This window comes from Paroedura picta, chromosome 8, assembly GCF_049243985.1.
Source record: "Paroedura picta isolate Pp20150507F chromosome 8, Ppicta_v3.0, whole genome shotgun sequence".
Classification (NCBI taxonomy): domain Eukaryota; kingdom Metazoa; phylum Chordata; class Lepidosauria; order Squamata; family Gekkonidae; genus Paroedura; species Paroedura picta.
This window is the reverse complement of record NC_135376.1, coordinates 95,054,418-95,071,818: the sequence shown is the minus strand read 5'-3', so window position 1 is coordinate 95,071,818 and position 17,401 is coordinate 95,054,418. Positions and strand designations below refer to the sequence as shown.

The window sequence follows — 17,401 nt, the reverse complement described above, 5'->3', positions numbered from 1 at the left end:
ACCCCGTAAGCATTGTCAAGTCACAGCCCATTTATGCAACTCTATAATGTTTCATGGCAAGGTTTGGCCCCACTGGCGGACCTCCAGATGGAGCCTGGGATTTGGCCCCTGTGTGACACACTGTTGGACTGGCCATGGCTTGTTCTTATGTGATGTTCTGTCTTCTTGGTACTTAGGGGGCAGGAGTGGGATGGCTATTAGAGTTTTGGCCTCACTGGTAGACCTCCTGGCAGCCCCTGGGTTTTGGCCTCTGTGTGACACAGTATTGGATTGGACGGGCCACTGGCCTGATCGAGTGTGGCTTCTCTTGTGTTCTCTGTCTTCTTGGTGCTTAGGGGGTAACAGTGGGAAGCCTTCTGAAGTTCTGGCCCTGCTATGGACCTCCTGATGGACCTCCTCCTGGGTTTTGGTACCTGCGTGACAAGGAGTGTTGGACTGGATGGGCTGCTGGCCTGATCCTCGATGGCATCTCTTATGGTCTTATGTCTGCATATTTTGGGGCTTGGGGGGCAATAGTGGGAGGTTTTCTCAAATTTTGGCCCAACTGGTGGAACTCCTGACGGCCCTGGGATTTGGGCTACCGTGACACAGAGTGTTGGACTGGAAGGGTCACGGGATTGTGTCTTCTTGCGACTTGTTGAGCAAGAGTGGGAGGGCTTCAGAAGTTCTGGCCCCACTGGCCGACGGTCTGATGGCCCCTAGGATTGGGTCCAACATGGCTTCTCGAATGTTCTTTTGAGCCGACCCCCTGCGGTCCGCCATTGGCCGCCTCTGGGGGCCGGGCCGTCGAGGGGAGGTCACTGGAGCGCTTCGCTCGTCCCGACCCAGCCCTGCCCAGCCCTTCCCCTCCCTCCCTCCCTCCCTCCCTCGGCCGCCCGCCCGGCGCTCTCCCGCTGCCCGGCCTTCATCAAGTTGGGGGCGAGGCGGCTGGTCCATTCGGCGGCGAGCCCAGGGAGGCGCAGCAGGAGCATCTCGGCCGCCAGGGGGAAGCCGGCCCGGCCCAGCGCAGCGCAGCGCCTCTCATTGGGCGCCCGGCAGCTCCGGCACCGGGAGCGGCGGCCAGTTCCTCGGCTGGACCAGACCTCCCCTGCCGCCGCCGCCGCCGCCGCCTGGAGGAGAAGGAGGAGGACGGCGGAGGGGCCGCCGCGGGAGGAGCAGCAGCAGCAGCATCAGGAGCCGCCCGTGGGGCGCCGGCGGGGCTGTCGGGGGTCCCCCGCGCGGGCTCTCCGCTCGGCCGGCCGAGGCAGAAGCACCTGAAGTGAGCCCGAGGCGGCTGGAGGGCGAGCGGGGACTGCGGCTGCCTTCCCGAGCCGGATCCGGCGCCTCTCCTCGTGGAACCCCGACGGGGCCGCGCGCACGCCGGACCTGTTGACCCGCCCATGGGGTCGCCCTGAGCGCCGCACCCCCGGCCGGCCCTGACGGGGACTCCGCGCCTTCTGCCCCGCTTGCGACCGTCCGGGGCGAGGGCCATGGGATTAGCGGGCGAGGGCCGCGCGAAGCGGACCCCCCTGGCGCCCTGGGCGCTGCGCCTCTTCTGCTTGGGCCAAGGTGAGTGGCGCCGGAGCGCGGGGCGCGGCGAGGCAGGGCGGAATCCGGCGCCGGGGTGGGGCGGAGGTCTCCTTCCGAGGAAACCTGCATCGGCTCGGAGGGTCTCAGCTGCCGCCCCCCCTCCCCCGTTTTGAGCGACGCGTTTGAGTCGTGCGATCCTATGCGGGGTGACTCCAGCTTAAGGCCGTTGGCTTCAACGGACTTCGTCTGGAGCGACTCCGCTTAGGATGGCGCCGTGAAGCCCATCCCTGCGGCGCGGCACCTGTTTAAATGAGTCCCGTGGAAACCCGCGCGGCTGTGAGAGCGAGCGCCTGGTATGCAACCCTCAACAGAGTCGCGCCGGTCGAAGCCTGTTGAAACCAGTGGCCTTGAAACTGGAGCAACTCTGCATAGGATCGCAATGCTGCTTGAGCCCAGTGGAACTTGCGAGGTCTGCACGTGTAGGGGAGGGATTGCTGGCGTGGACTGTGCACGCGCGCTGATTGCAAGGGTTGCCAGCTCCAGGTGGGGCCTGGGGATCCCCTGGAATGACAATTCCCCAGACTTGGGAGCACCGTTTCCCTGGAGAAAGTGGACGTTTTGGAGGGCCGGCTCCGTGGCACTTGACCCCACTGAGGTCCCTGTCCTGCCCAGGCTCCACCCCCGCCCCATCTCATTCGCCTCATTGTATCTTGGATCTTTGTATAGGTATTGTGTACTGTATAGTGTTTTTTAGGGGGATTTATTGGGGCTTTTATATGTTGTAACCCGCCACGAGCCTTTGGGAGTGGCAGGCTAAAAATCAAATAAATTAATTAATAAAATCTCTAGGAGTTTTTCACCCTGGAGTTGGCAACTGTAAACCCCCCCCCATTCCGCTGGTGGCTGGACGGGTGTGTGTGTGTGTGTGTGTGTGTGTGTGTACCTGGCAACTTTTGTGAAGCTAGAAACCTAAAAGTCCCACTGAAATGAGTAGCATTGCCGAAGGAATAAATCCCGTTAGGATTGGGCTGCGTTCCTCTGGTGCGGTTGACTTCTGGGCCAGCATTGCCATGTTCATGCGCTTGGATCGGGCCTCTGTGCATCAGCTCTGAGTCTCCTCCTAGCCCGGGAAATCTCTGTAACTTTTTGGAAGTGGAGCGACATCATTTACCATCTCTCAGCATACCCTTGAGTGTGGAGATGGTCCCTTCACGTGTGTCGGGTGCTCATGGGGCTCGGGGGGGGGGGTGCCCCCCTACTCTCGGTTCTCCAAGCTCTCTTTTCTCTCCCTCCCATCCTCAAATTAAATTGGCTTCAGGTTGATAAATGGAAAAGGGGGGGGTGGAAGATGCGAGGTGAAAGTTATTGGCTGGTTCTAGCAGCTGATGCTTCTCGCAGCTGTTTCGTGTCTAAGGCAAACAGAGAGAGAAAAAAATCCCATTATCTTTCCTCCATCTGGCCCAGTTTGCCAACGCGGTTCTGATGTTGACTGAGGTTGACGGGAATAAATCAAAGTTGGGTCTTTTGTCAAAGGAACTTGTTCGCAGCCCCGTGGGTGGGAGACCCGTTTAAGTCCTTAAAAACAGCGCCCTCCCCGTAAGACAAAGAACACCTTTTCTCAGACAAGCCCTGCGGGTGGCTTCAGAGGTGGATGCGTTGGCCATTGTGTGCTTTCCAACGCTTGTTTTCACTTAATGCTCTGCCTGGATTAATTGGTTCAAAACTGTTGGCGGTGGCTGAAATAACCACCCTTTAGGGGGGCAGAGACTTTAGCTGCCTTCTTTGGGGAGGGGGGGGGTGCGGATTAAGGTTCCAGAAGCTTTTCTTCAACAAAGTTCTTAAGAATCAGCCCTTGCTGTATTTGAAGCCTGAGAGCAGTGCGAATTCACCTGCGCTTTGTTCGTGGCTCTCTGTCAAAGGTGTGCCCCTCCTGTTTGCTCCTTTCTCTAGCGTTAGGTAGGCGGACGCAACAAGCCCCTTTTTGTCCCTGTTTAGGCTTATTCATTGTGTCCAGTAATGGGCTTTCTGCATGTCTGATGCTGCCCTGAAGTTTTTATTACATGGATCTTGTAGCCAAGGGCTCACGGTGCCTTTCTGGAGTCCAAGGGAAGGTTACTGCCCCAGCGTATTGACAGTGGCAGGAAGAGGTGTTGAGGGAGAAGAGAAGCAGAGAGGAAGAGAGCGGTGAGGACAACGGATGACAATGCAGGATTCAAGCGAGTCCCCGTGTTGGTTTGAAGCAGCACAACAAAAATAGAGTCCAGTAGCACCTTTCAGACCCACACAGATTTATTCAAGGTGGGAGCTTTTGAGTGCATGCACAGAGTGCATGCACTCAAAAACTCCCACCTTGAATAAATCTGTGTGGGTCTGAAAGGTGCTACTGGACTCTATTTTGGATGACAATGCAGTTTAAAACAGCCCCCCCCCCCAAAAAAAAACTGTTGTACTTCTAGGATGTCAAAGTTCCATACTTAGATACAGCAGCTTCATGTTTTAAGGATCTGAATACCGTTGCTCCGTTTAATTTGAAAGGGCCCGAAGAGTAGGCATGTTATCCCAGAATTTCAAGACACACATAGCGTTTTGAATTCTTTGGCAAGCTTCATAATGGTTATCGAAAATTCCCTCCCGTCTTCCCAGAATCAGTTTCACAGCTCAGCAATGCACTTCTGAAACAGATCCCCCCCCCCCCCCGGTAAATGTCAAAACATTGGAGGGCTCTGATTTTGTGCAGGAGAATAATCCCCGTTGAGCTCTGCAGAACTTCTTTCAGGTTCAACGTGGGTAGGATCCAGTTGCTCGCTTCATATTGCACATTTCAAAAGGGCGTAGTAAAATTTATATTAAGAATGTCTTTTAGAAATAAGGTTAGCAAGGATATCTTTTCTAAAAAGGAGTCAATGAAATTAATAATAAGTAGACTGTGTTGTTGTTATGTGCAAAGTCGTGTCCGACCCATCGCGACCCCATGGACAATGATCCTCCAGGCCTTCCTGTCCTCTACCATTCCCCGGAGTCCATTTAAGTTTGCACCTACTGCTTCAGTGACTCCATCCAGCCACCTCATTCTCTGTTGTCCCCTTCTTCTTTTGCCCTCGATCGCTCCCAGCATTTGGCTCTTCTCCAGGGAGTCCTTCCTTCTCATGAGGTGGCCAAAGTATTCGAGTTGCATCTTCAGGATCTGGCCTTCTAAAGAGCAGTCAGGGCTGATCTCCTCTAGGACTGACCGGTTTGTTCGCCTTGCAGTCCAAGGGACTCGCAAGAGTCTTCTCCAGCACCAGAGTTCAAAAGCCTCAATTCTTTGACTCTCGGCCTTCCTTATGGTCCAACTTTCACAGCCATACATTGCAACTAGGAAGACCATAGCCTTGACTAGACACACTTTTGTTGGCTGGGTGATGTCTCTGCTTTTTAGGATGCTGTCTAGATTTGCCATAGCTTTCCTCCCCAGGAACAAGCGTCTTTTAATTTCTTTGCTGCAATCCCCATCTGCAGTGATCTTGGAGCCCAGGAAAATAAAATCTGGCACTATCTCCATTTCTTCCCCATCTATTTGCCAGGAATTGAGAGGGCCGGATGCCATGATCTTCATTTTCTTGATGTTGAGTTTCAAGCCAACTTTTGCACTCTCCTCCTTCACCCGCATCAACAGGCTCTTTAGTTCCTCTTCGCTTTCTGCCATTAGTGATATCATCTGCATATCTGAGGTTGTTGATATTTCTTTATCCCAATTTGTGACTCCTCTAATCCCGCCTTTCTCATGATGTGCTCCGCATATAAGTTAAATAGGCAAGGCGACAGTATACAGCCTTGCCGAACTCCTTTCTCAATTTTGAACCAATCAGTGATTCCATGCCTGGTTCTCACTGTTGCTTCTTGACCTGCATATAGGTTTCTCAAGAGACAGATAAGATGCTCTGGTATTCCCATCTCTTTAAGAACTTGCCACAATTTGTTGTGCTCCACACAATCAAAGGCTTAGCATGGTCAATGAAGCAGAAGTAGATGTTTTTCTGGAACTCCCTAGCTTTCTCCATGATCCAGCGTATGTTGGCAATTTGATCTCTAGTTCCTCTGCCTCTTCAAAAACCTGCCTGTACTTCTGGAAGTTCTTGGTCCACATACTGCTGGAGCCTAGCTTGTAAGATTTTGAGCATAACTTTGCTAGCATGAGAAATGAGTGCAATGGTGCGGTAGTTTGAACATTCTTTGGCATTGCTCTTCTTTGGGATTAGAATGTAAACTGACCTTTTGCAATCCTGTGGCCATTGTTGAGTTCCAAATTTGCTGGCATATTGAGTGTAGCAGTAGACTTAGAACAGATCAAATAAAGTATTTCTTCACCCAGAGAGTCATTAACTTGTGGAATTCACTGCCACAGGAAATGGTGTGGCTACAAGCACAGTCAGCTCAGCGGCCTACCTTGGAGTAGTTGTTAAGACCTGTGTTCTCACACATACTGTTCTCTATTAGCCTTATCTACCTCCCAGGGTGTCTGTTGTGGGGAGAGGAAGAGAAGGCAATTGTAAGCTGCTTTTGAGACTTATTTTGGTACTGGAAAAAAACAACTATCTAAAAATCAACTATCTCCAATCTGATTGTTCACAAGAGAGGAAAATAGTTTCTACCAATTCTGGCCTCCCAGTGCAGATCCCAGCTTGGCATTGCAGACCCTCTAGGACAGTGATTCCCAACCAGGGGTCCACTGACCCCTGGTGGTCCATGGGAGCTCCAGAAGTAGTCTGTGGCCTTTATCCTCCTGCCTTAATGGACTTGGCCACAAGCTAGGGAGCTGCCTCTGTCCAGAGGGCTTGGTGTAGTGGTTAGGAGCACCGACTTTTAACCCGGCAAGCTGGGTTTGATTCCCCACTCCTGCTCCATGTGCAACCAGCTGGGTGTCCTTGGGCTCACCACAGCATTGATAAAGCAGTTCTAACCAAGCAGTAATATCAGGGCTCTCTCAACCTCACCTCCCTCACAGGGGGTCTGTTGTGGGGAGAGGAAAGGGAAGGCGAATGTAAGCCGCTTTGAGACTCCTTCGGGTAGAGAAAAGCAGCATCTAGGAACCAACTCCTTCCTTCCTCCTTCAATAAGTAGGCTGTGGGTGGGGGAGTTGGCATGGTATGGGGGGGGTCTCAGCTGTCTTCTCAGCACCTGTGCTTCTTTCTGGCCTACCGGAGGCGGAGCCACCATAGTAGTAGTAAAGGCATGGGGAGGTAGTGAAAGAAGGTCAAAGGGTTTATGTGGACCATGGCAGGGAGGTGTGGCCAGCTGACATAACATCTGGGGTTCTTGAAGCCTGAACATTTATTTTAGGGGCTCCTCCATGATCAAAAGATTGAAAAAAAAACCCTGCTCTAAGATAACGTTTTAAGTGAGGAGTAAGTCCCCAATCTGTTTTTGGGTTGTTTGATACACACTAATGAATGTGATTTGATGGTAGCGTGAATGGGGCACCCTTTTGGCTTCTTTGCCCCCCCCCCCCAGTTGACACCATGTTTCTCATGGGTCTCCTCTCTTCACGCATGGGCATGCATGGGGTTTGTGTGTCTGTGGCTTAATGGTAGGGCCTCTGCTTGGCATACAGAAAATCCCAGGCATAACCAGACTATAAGCTGATTAGGTGGTTAGTTGATGTGAAAGACCTCTACCAGATACTCTGGAGAGCTACTGCTCTGCTGAATAGGCCAGCCTTTCTCAACTTTTTTACCCTTGAGAAACCCCTGAGATATTCTTCAGGCTTCTTGAACCCCAGAAGTGGTGTGATTGAGCAGAATATGGTTGGGAAGCAGAGCTATGGACACGCCTACCTGAGCCCCCCCCCCCTCCATGCTCATCAGTAGCCATTTTGGGAGGAGTTGGGTGGGTCGACATAGCCATAGATGGTGATATCACCCGATAAATGCTTAAGAAATTTTAAAAATATGTAAAAAATTAACTCCTACCCATTCAGGAAACCCTTCCAAGTCCTTCAAGAAGCCCTGGTTGAGAAAACTTGGAATAGGTGGTACTGACCCCGATGGACCACAGGTCTAATTCAGTGTAGGATAGCCTGTCCCGTGTTCACACGTGTGGTTGGTTTTTCATACACTACAGGTGAGTCACCTTCAGTGGTGTCATATAGTGTCTGGGTGTAGGACCTTGGGAAACAAGTGGATGAATAATGTACAGCAAAGGTTGGTTTTGAATTCTAGGAGTTGCAGATGCTTTCTAGGTGCTATGGCGGTAGCAGAATTGGTAAATTGTTACATTTTTGAATTGTTAGATTTAAAAATGTGGTTCACCAGTTGAAATGCAGGCCCTGATGGAACTACCTCACGGCCTGCAAAATGGTGCTCTTCCATTAGGCCTTTGGTGGAGGCCAGAACAAATTAGCACCTTGTAAAAGCTAGGGGCCTCCCCTCACCAGGCTGGAGCCCGATTGGAAGAGCAAGCTGTCCTTGGGACAGACCAGGGGGCAGATGGACAAACTGAGCAGATGAAATGGAGCATCATAAAGTTTAATAATGTTTGTAATTGTAGTTTCATAGGTGATGTACATGTAACAGGTATTGTGAAATGGCCAGAGTCTGCGTGTGGGGAGAGGTGGTGTATTAAAACTAATAAATAATAATAATGATGATAATACTTGAACGGGAGACCTCCAAGGAATACCTGGGTCATGATGCCTGCAGTGGTACCCCCCCCATGACTCTTGCCTTGAAAGTCAACTGTGACCAGGTGGTATTTTCCACCCCCCTGTTTTCCTGAGTCTTCAAGTGCATGTTAGAAGTTTGTTTTTCATGAGCATTGAGACGCCTAAGCTGCCATCACTTGAATTAAAAAAATAATCCTCAGTTTCTACTGAAGGTTATAGCAAAACAATTTGCTAGACTTTCTTGCAGGGTGGGAATTAATCTTTTGCTTTGGCATCTTTCTGGCCATACCAGTTCAAACTGCCATGGAGGCTCAAAGGAATCAGGAATCAGGATCCCACAGTTCAAAAAAGACCTCCAATGCATAGAGAAGCAGGATGTCAGAGAGGAATCCTAGCCTAGTCTTTGCATGGTCACCAAGCTTCCTAAATGCAGGGGTATAGACTCAGGTGGGTCACTTGTGGGCCCAAAGCAACAGAAACAAAGTTTGAGTCAGGTGGACCCGTTAAGACCAACAACATTTCATTCTGGGTAAAGCTTTCACATGAGTGCACACTTCTTCAGATATCTGTGCATGCACATGGAGGCTTGTGTCCAGAATTAAAGGCAGGGATAGTTGCTTTGGTTTAAAATTATAACATTACCATATTGAAATTTGCAATAAGCTCCACAGGAACAGCTAATTACAGAACAAAGCTATAACAAAACTATGACATGGATATGAGTTAGATCTTTAGACACTTAGTGAACTCACAATGGTTTCTAACTTTTTAAGTATGCAAAATGTAATTGGTAGTCAGCAATCTGAACATCATACATCCATCGTGTAACCCCCACATGAATACTTTGGGGTTTTTTTGTTTGCTTGCTTTTTTACTAAAGACTCTTATTCTAAATCACACGAATAACTTTATAGACAAATCCTCCCCATCCAGACTCACATTTTGTTTAAAGTAATTAGTTTATCAATACAAATAAAGACATTTCAAGTATGAAAAGTGTACTATTGCAATAAGACCTCTATGGAAGTCCCAAAAGTTCTTGATTTTACCGTATATACTTGCATATGAACTGACCCACATATAAGCCAAGGCACTTAATTTTACCACAAAATATGGGCAAACTTATTGACTCCATCATCACAGGCTCTCCCATCCAGCCCCCCCCCAACATATACAGAAAAGTCAAGAGGATGAATAGCTGCTGGTTTTTGTACCCCACTTTTCACTAACCAAAGGAGTCTCAAAGTGGCTAACAATTGCCTTGCCTTCCTCTCTTGAAGCCAGACACCCTGAGAGAGCTCTGACAGAACTGCTCTGTGAGAACAGCTGTAGCTGGAGAACCAAACAGTGCCCCAGAGCATAACAGCAAACAGAGCAAAACAACAGTACCTGAAGTTGGCAACCTACTACAACAGCTACCAAACTGGAAAAATTGACAACTTTAACTACAACTACAGTGCTCCTCCCCCCCCCCCCAGAACAAAGCACTGAAATAAAGAACTGTAAATCTGAACACTGAAAGAAAGAACTGTAAATCAACTTTCAAAAGAAACACAACCCCAAGAAGAAAAAGCAAACAATGGTGCCCTTCGGATAAAAGAGAAAGAAACACTAGGAGAAAGAAACGGTAAATCCCAAAGCACCCCCAAAACCCACCCCACCCGCAGAAACTATAAAGACTATTTTGGAAGAAGTGATTAAGAAGAGGAAGACGTGAAGGCAAAAGGGGAAAAAAAAAGATCAGAGTCCCTGAGTCAAACCATAAATGTCCAGCAAGCTGCCAGAGCTTGTATGTGGGAGTAAAAAAAAAAAAGGCAAATGCAGTCTTGTGCCTTATCAACGGAGGCATCACATCAAAATTGCAAGATGTCCTAGTCCTGCTGCATACCGCGTTGGTCATACATTGGTCTTGTAGAAAGGAAGTGGACAAAACTGAGAGGGTCTCGAGGAAAGCAACGAGAATGATGTGGGGCCTGGAGGCCAAGCCCTGTGAGGAAAGGCTGAGGGACTTGGGGAGGTTCAGCCTACAGAAGAGGGGTGGGGAGGGGACAGGATGGCTCTTTTTAAATATGTAACAAGTTATTTAGAGCAGTGGTCCCCTACCTTTTTATCACCAGGGACCGGTCAATGCTTGACAATTTTACTGAGGCCCGGGGGGAGGGTAGTCTTTTGCTGAGGGACGTTACTGCCGCCTGACCCCCTGCTCTGCTTGTTTTCCCTTCGGCACCCCTGACTTCCCGCCGCCCACTGGGGGGTGCTGCCAGCAGCAGCTGCGCAGTGCCACACCGAGGGGGACCCCCAGCCATGGCGGCCACTGGAGAGCACCAAATGTGAGCCAGTGGCAGAGTGGCAGGGCAGCCCCCGAGTAAGCAGCTGGGAGGAGGACGAGGAGGAGCTGCGGCCAGTACCAACTGTTCCACAGACTGGTCCCGGTCCCCGGACGGGTGTTGGGGACCACTGATTTAGAGGAGGGCAGGCAGCGGTTCTTGATGGCAGCAGAGTTGCTTTTTGCGAAAGGCATCAGAGGATAGGACCTGCAGTTATGAATTTTTATTTTTATTTTTTTTATAATTATATTTCTATATCGTCGCTCCCAGCAGAGCTGATTTAAAGAATTTATAGAATTTAAACTAACTGTAGATCAGTTAGATATCAAGAAATAATTTTCACCATCGGAGTAGCTCAGCAGTGGAATGGGCTGCCCAAGGAGATGGTGACCTCCCCCTCCCTGGCGGTCTTCTGGACAGATCCTTCTCCTGGGTGCTTTAGGCTGATCCTGCATTGTGCAGGGCATTGGACTAGATGGTCTGTAAGACCCCTTCCAACTCTTTGAATCTATCTCCTCCCCTTCTTAAATATCCATCGGTCCAACCTCCTGAAATGAGCATTTGCCATGGATCCAAATCCCCAGCTGTTTGCATATCATCATCTGGATGGTCAGCTTGCTCCTGGCAGTACTTTTAAGCAAGTTCAAATAGCTGTTGCTATACATCACATAGGATTGTTACCACATTGCGCATGCAACTTTTCTGCCCCCGAGCATTTCACTTCTGCTCTAATCCAGTGTATTACAATATGCATTGTGTCTTCGCATCCTTTACAGGCGTTCTTTACAACACCCCTGCCACCTTCTGACTGGGGTATAGAGACTCGGAGATCTCCATTGCTCTTTGTATCTGACAAAGGGAGCACTGGCTCTTGAAAGCTCATACCATCAAAATGATCTCAGTCGCTAAAATGCCACTTTTCTGTTGTTGTCCCCTCTGAAACTGCCCATCATAGGAATGTTTGTGGTGACCCCAGAATACAATAAATGGAGTCCAAATACTCACAAACTCTGCAGCTAACCTTGGTTTCTATGTCCCCATGATATCTCATTCATTGTCTGTGAAAACCAGACATCCCAAGGATGGAAACTACTGCTGTCTCCACTTTGGTGCTAAGGTTGGCAATAACCAGTTGGCAATAACCAGCTGTTGTAAGAAGTTTATTATTATTATTTTTTTGATGTGGGCCCATGTAGTTAGGCCAATCATGTAGGAAGTATATAGAATCATAGAGTTGGAAGGTACCTCCAGGGTCATCTAGTCCAGCCCCCTGTACAATGCAGGACACTCACAACTGTTTGGTGTGTCATCAAAAGTACATAGATGCCCTGAATTGGATAGCCCAAGATTGCCTGATCTAGGCAGATCTCATAGGCTAAGCAAGATCAGTCCTGGTACTTACCTTTAAGGATCTAGGTCTGGTATATCTGAAGGACCACCTCTCTACCTATGTCCCCTGAAGAGCACTCTGCTCTGCAAATTCTAACTGGTTGGTACTCCCTGGTCCCAAGGAAGTACATCTGGTGTTTTCAGTCCTGGCTTCTACTTAGTGGAATGAGCTCCTGGAGGAGGTCCAGGCCCTGTTGGAGCTGGCTCAGTTCTGTAGAGCCTGCAAGATAGAGCTTTTCCACTAAGCCTTTGGTTGGGCCAATGACTTAAACACCCCACAGAGAAACATCTAGTCTGAAGATTTGTGGGCAGTGAATAATCTGGAGGCTGCTATTACCTAAACGCTGCTAAATTATTACTTACGTTTCTATCATGTTTTTATACTCTTAATGTTGATGCTTATTTATGGTGTTGTATTTAATTTATCCCCCCTTCAAGGATCGCTGCCTTGCCGTGGCAAGGGGGCTTGCGTAGCTCAGTGAAGCTATGAGCTATGCCATGCAGGGCCACCCAAGACGGACAGGTCATAGCTGAGAGCTCTGACAAAAGGTGATCCACTGGAGAAGGAAATGGCAAACCACTCCAGTATCTTTGCCATGAAAACCCAATGGACAAGTTCAACAGGCAAAACGAAATGACGCCAGAAGATGAGCCCTTCAGGTGTCCAATATGCTACTGGGGATGAGCAGACGGCTAGTACGAGTAGTGCCAGAATGAATGAAGCAACTGGGCCAAAGCCGAAAGGACGCTCAGTTGTGGAAGTAACTGGTGGCGAAAAGGCTGTAAAGATGCTGTAAAGATTTTTATTCCTTAGGAACCTGGAATGTCAGATCCATGAATCAAGGCAAGCTGGACATGGTTAAACAAGAGATGACAAGACTGAACATCGACATTTTAGGAATCAGTGAACTAAAATGACAGGAATGGGTGAATTTAATTCAGGTGACCATCAGGTATACTACTGTGGACAAGAATCGCGCAGAAGAAATGGAGTAGCCTTCATAATCAATGAGAGTAGGAAAAGCAGTTTTGGGATACAATCCCCAAAATGACAGAATGATCTCAGTTCGAATCCAAGGCAAACCATTCAACATCACAGTAATCCAGGTCTATGCCCCAACCACTGCTGCTGAAGAGGATGAAGTTGACCAGTTCTATGAAGCCCTACAACACCTTCTAGAAGCAACACCAAAAAATGATGTGCTTATCATCATGGGGGATTGAAATGCTAAAGTAGGAAGATAACCGGGATAACAGGCAAGTTTGGCCTTGGAGTACAAAATGAAGCAGGGCACAGGCTGGTAAAATTTTGTCAAGAGAATACAATGGTCATAGCAAACACTCTTTTCCAACAACCCAAGAGATGACTCAACACATGGACATCACCAGACGGTCAACACAGAAATCAGATTGACTATGTGCTCTGCAGCCAAAGATGGAGAAGTTCTATACAGTCAGTAAAAACAAGACCAGTAGCTGATTGCGGTTCAGCTCATGAGCTTCTTGTTGCAAAATTTAGGCTTAAATTGAAGAAAGTAGGGAAAAGCACTAGGCCACTCAGATATGAACTAAATCGGGGGTCATCAACCCCCGGTCTGCGGCCCGGTACCGGGCTGCCAGCAGCCGCGCCTGCCTCCCCCCCGCCCACGGTGAGAAGGAAGGGAAGAGGCAGGCGCAGCTGCCGGCACGCCGGTGACGCAAACGCGCATGCGCGCAGTAGCCACGCATGTGCGTTAGCGCCACCTGGTGCCGCAAACGTGCATACGCGGCAACTGCGTGCATGTGCGTTAGTTCCACCTGGTGGTGAAAACACGCATGCACGGCAACTGCGCATGTGCGTTTGCGTAGCACCCGGGCGTCGGCTCTCCCCTCACCCCAGAGGCGGTCCCTTACCTGAGAAACGTTGGGGACCGCTAAACTAAATCATATCCCCAACAAATATACAGTAGAGGTGACAAATAGATTTAAGGAATTAGATCTGATAGACAGAGTGCCTGAAGAACTATGGACGGAGGTTCGCAACATTGTACAAGAGGTAGCAACTAAAACCATCCCAAAGAAAAAGAAATGCAAGAAATCAAAATGGCTGTCTGAGGAAGCTTTACAAATAGCTAAGGAGAGAAGGGAAGTGAAAGGCAAGGGAGAAAGAGAAAGATACACCCAATTGAATGCAGAATTCCAGAGAAAAGCTAGAAGAGATAAGAATGCCTTCTTAAATGAACAGTGCAAACAAATAGAAGAAAACAATAGAATGGGGAGGACCAGAGATCTTTTCAAGAAAATTGGAGATATGAAGAGAACGTTTCATGCAAAGATGGGTATGATAAGGGACCAAAATGGTAGGGACCTCACAGAAGCAGAAGAGATTTAAAAAAGGTGGCAAAATTATACAGAAGAAGAGCGAGCTTAACATCCCTGATAACCACAATGGGGTAGTTACTGACCTGGAGCCAGATATCCTGAAATGTGAAGTCAAATGGCCTTAGGAAGTCTGAGCAACAATAAAACTAGTGGTGGTGACAGCATTCCAATTGAACTATTCAAAATTGAGTGCAACACTCAATATGCCAGCAAATTTGGAAAACTCAACAATGGCCACAGGATTAGAGAAGAACTGTGGACCGAGAACAGGATTGTGGACCGGGAAACTTCCAGAAGTACTGGCAGGATTTCAAAGAGGCAGAGGAACTAGAGATCAAATTGAACAACATATGCTGGATCATGGAGAAAGCTAGGGATTTCCAGAAGAACATCTGGAAGCACAACAAACATCTGTGGAGCATAACAAATTGTGGCAAGTTCTTAAAGAGATGGGATTACCAGAGCATCTTATTTGTCTCTTGAGAAACTTATATGCAGGTCAAGAAGCAACAGTGAGAACTGAACATGGAATCACTGATTGGTTCAAAATTGAGAAAGGAGTTCGGCAAGGCTGAAAAGCAGAGACATCACTCTGCCAACAAAAGTGTGTTTAGTCAAGGCTATGGTATTCCCAGTTGCAATGCGAAAGTTGGATCATAAGGAAGGCCGAGTGTCAAAGAATTGAGGCTTTTGAACTCTGGTGCTGGAGAAGACTCTTGCAAGTCCCTTGGACTGCAAGGCAAACAAACCGGTCAGTCCTAGAGGAGATCAGCCCTGACTGCTCCTTAGAAGGCCAGATCCTGAAGATGAAACTCAAATACTTTGGCCACCTCATGAGAAGGAAGGACTCCTTGGAGAAGAGCCTAATGCTGGGAGCGATTGAGGGCAAAAGAAGAAGGGGACGACAGAGAATGAGGTGGCTGGATGGAGTCACTGAAGCAGTAGGTGCAAGCTTAAATGGACTCCGGGGAATGGTAGAGGACAGGAAGGCCTGGAGGATCATTGTTCATGAGGTCGCGATGGGTCGGACATGACTTCACACCTAACAACAAATTTAATTTAATGTTGATTTTTAACCACACAGCATACACTGCCCTGAGCCATTTTGGGAGGGCGATAAAGAAATGTAATAAATAGTAGGAGTAGTAGTAGTAGTAGGATCGCAGATCGCCAGATAAGTCTGGGGTGGTTATGCCTCTGCGGCAATGTTTGTCTTCTGTTTGGGCCCAGGCTAGCCCAATCGCATCTGATCTCAGAAGCTAAGAGGGTTTGCCCTAGTTGGTACTTGGACGGGGGACCACCAGAGAAGTCCAGGGGTGCTACTCAGAAGCAGGCAATGGCCAACCATCTCTGACCGTCTCTTGCCCTATAAAGCCTACAGGGTCCCCACAGGTTGTCTGCAACTCGACAGTGCTCTCTGCCCCAAATGTATGTATTTATTTGACTTAGGGACCACCCTATCTAGCAAACTGGCTCAGGGTGGTGTGCAATATAATAATTAAATACAATAAGCTGAAACAAAGTAAAATTTGAACTTAAAGTTAATTTTAAAATTTGTTGACCCAAGTAGGTTAAAATCAGCAATGGCATTTCATCTCTTAAAGCAGGCTAGAGTCTAGTGATAATTTAGGGTTTCTTCCACTCATAGATAGATGTTATTTAGTTCTAGCCCCAACCGTAATCCTGGCGGAAGAGCTCCGTTTTACAAGCCCTGCAGAACTGTGCTTGTTCCAACAGGGCTTTGGATGTGTTCTGGGAACTCGTTCCACCAGGCAAGGGCCAAGGGCCCTGGTTGAGGCCAAATGTACTACTTTGTGGACAGGGACTACCAACCTGTCCCTGCATTTCAAAGATCTCATCCTGCTTTTGCAGCACCTCGCTATCTCCCTTCAAGGCAGTCTTCCCCGGATATCCAAAACAACAGATGTGTGAACTGCTTTAACACCTAGCTATATCAAAAAGCGGTCAGATTCCACTTACCTGTGTGAATGCCTGAGTCTCACCTAATGCCAGTCTCTGATCTTGCCCCCTTTCCCAGGGCCCAGATAAATAGGTCCTACCACCCCTCTATCCTCTGTCTCTGTCAAGGTTTCCTGTCTGTGAGCATATGCAAAGTATGGACTCTGTTTGCTGACTTTTCCAAATAAAGACTTTTCTACTTAAAGCTTCACCCTGAAGTCCGAGAGTGATGTCTGTGGAGTGAGTATGCTGGGGTTCAACTGCTTGGTTCCTGACATTAACATCATGTAGAATTGATTGTGGCTAGGTGTTTCAGGACTAAGTAGAGCTTTAGTTTTGTATGGAGGAAATATGAAATTGTGTGGACCTCACCTGCAGTCTATGGAATCCAAGTTTTTTCATTCCAAACGCTCCAGTTTTTTTACATCCCTCTTCAACTGGAGTACCAAAACTGAACACGGGTTTCCCAGTGAGGCCGAACCAGAGCAAAGTACAGCGGTACCATCACCTCCCCTGTTGAGTTGCAGTTAGAGGTTGTGTTAGTTTGTATAGGAATGCATTTCAGTTTTCAGGCCGATTGAATGTCTGGTTAGCAGAAGGGTGGTGATTGGAAATGAAATCCACAATATTTTGCTTTTCCAAGCTGACGTGGAAGTACAAAAATTTCAGAACTGCACTGGGACAAACAGTGGCCAATGAATGAATATCTCCCAGGCACTAAAATTGTGTCTCGCTGCTCATAAGTGTGTGTGGGGGGGCTTCCCTGTGCAACTTCTGACCTGCGTCTTTCATCGGCCCTCTGTTAGCTGCCTGGGGTGTGAAAGGGCTGCAGTATGAAGTTTCTCCACAGCTTCACAGCTGTTTTGTTGGGCTAAACCATAAGTATGGCAATACACAGTTTAGACACTTTTTAAAATGCAGCATCAGCAAAAGAAAAACGTGTCACATGAGAAGGTTTGGACAAGGCCCAGGAGAAAAAAAGAGAAAAGAATGAACCCTGTGTATCTGCATCTGACCTTTGGAGAGTAGTGGTATAAAAATAAACAAATAAATAAATAAATCTCTTTTGTTTCATGTAGCACTGATTATTTGACCAGTCAAAAGCATTTATTGACTCATAGGACGCTTTTTTATGCACTAAATAGCACACTTCCAGTGCACTTTTGAACTGGATTTTAGGGTGTGAAATGGCAAAATCCACTTGCAAACATACGCT

General features: G+C 48.2%; 1 protein-coding gene across 2 annotated transcripts in view; it reads left to right on the top strand.

Annotated features, from left to right (window-relative positions):
- Window positions 1–935: 935 nt before the first annotated feature.
- The window catches only part of RET (ret proto-oncogene), a 162,942-nt gene continuing 146,476 nt past the window's right edge, over window positions 936–17,401 (top strand). For both annotated transcript variants that reach the window (XM_077350867.1, XM_077350866.1), the window contains exon 1: window positions 936–1,548. In XM_077350867.1, the coding sequence (XP_077206982.1) occupies window positions 1,470–1,548 (79 nt within the window). In that variant the 5' untranslated portion in view covers window positions 936–1,469. The remainder of the gene's footprint in view (window positions 1,549–17,401) is intronic.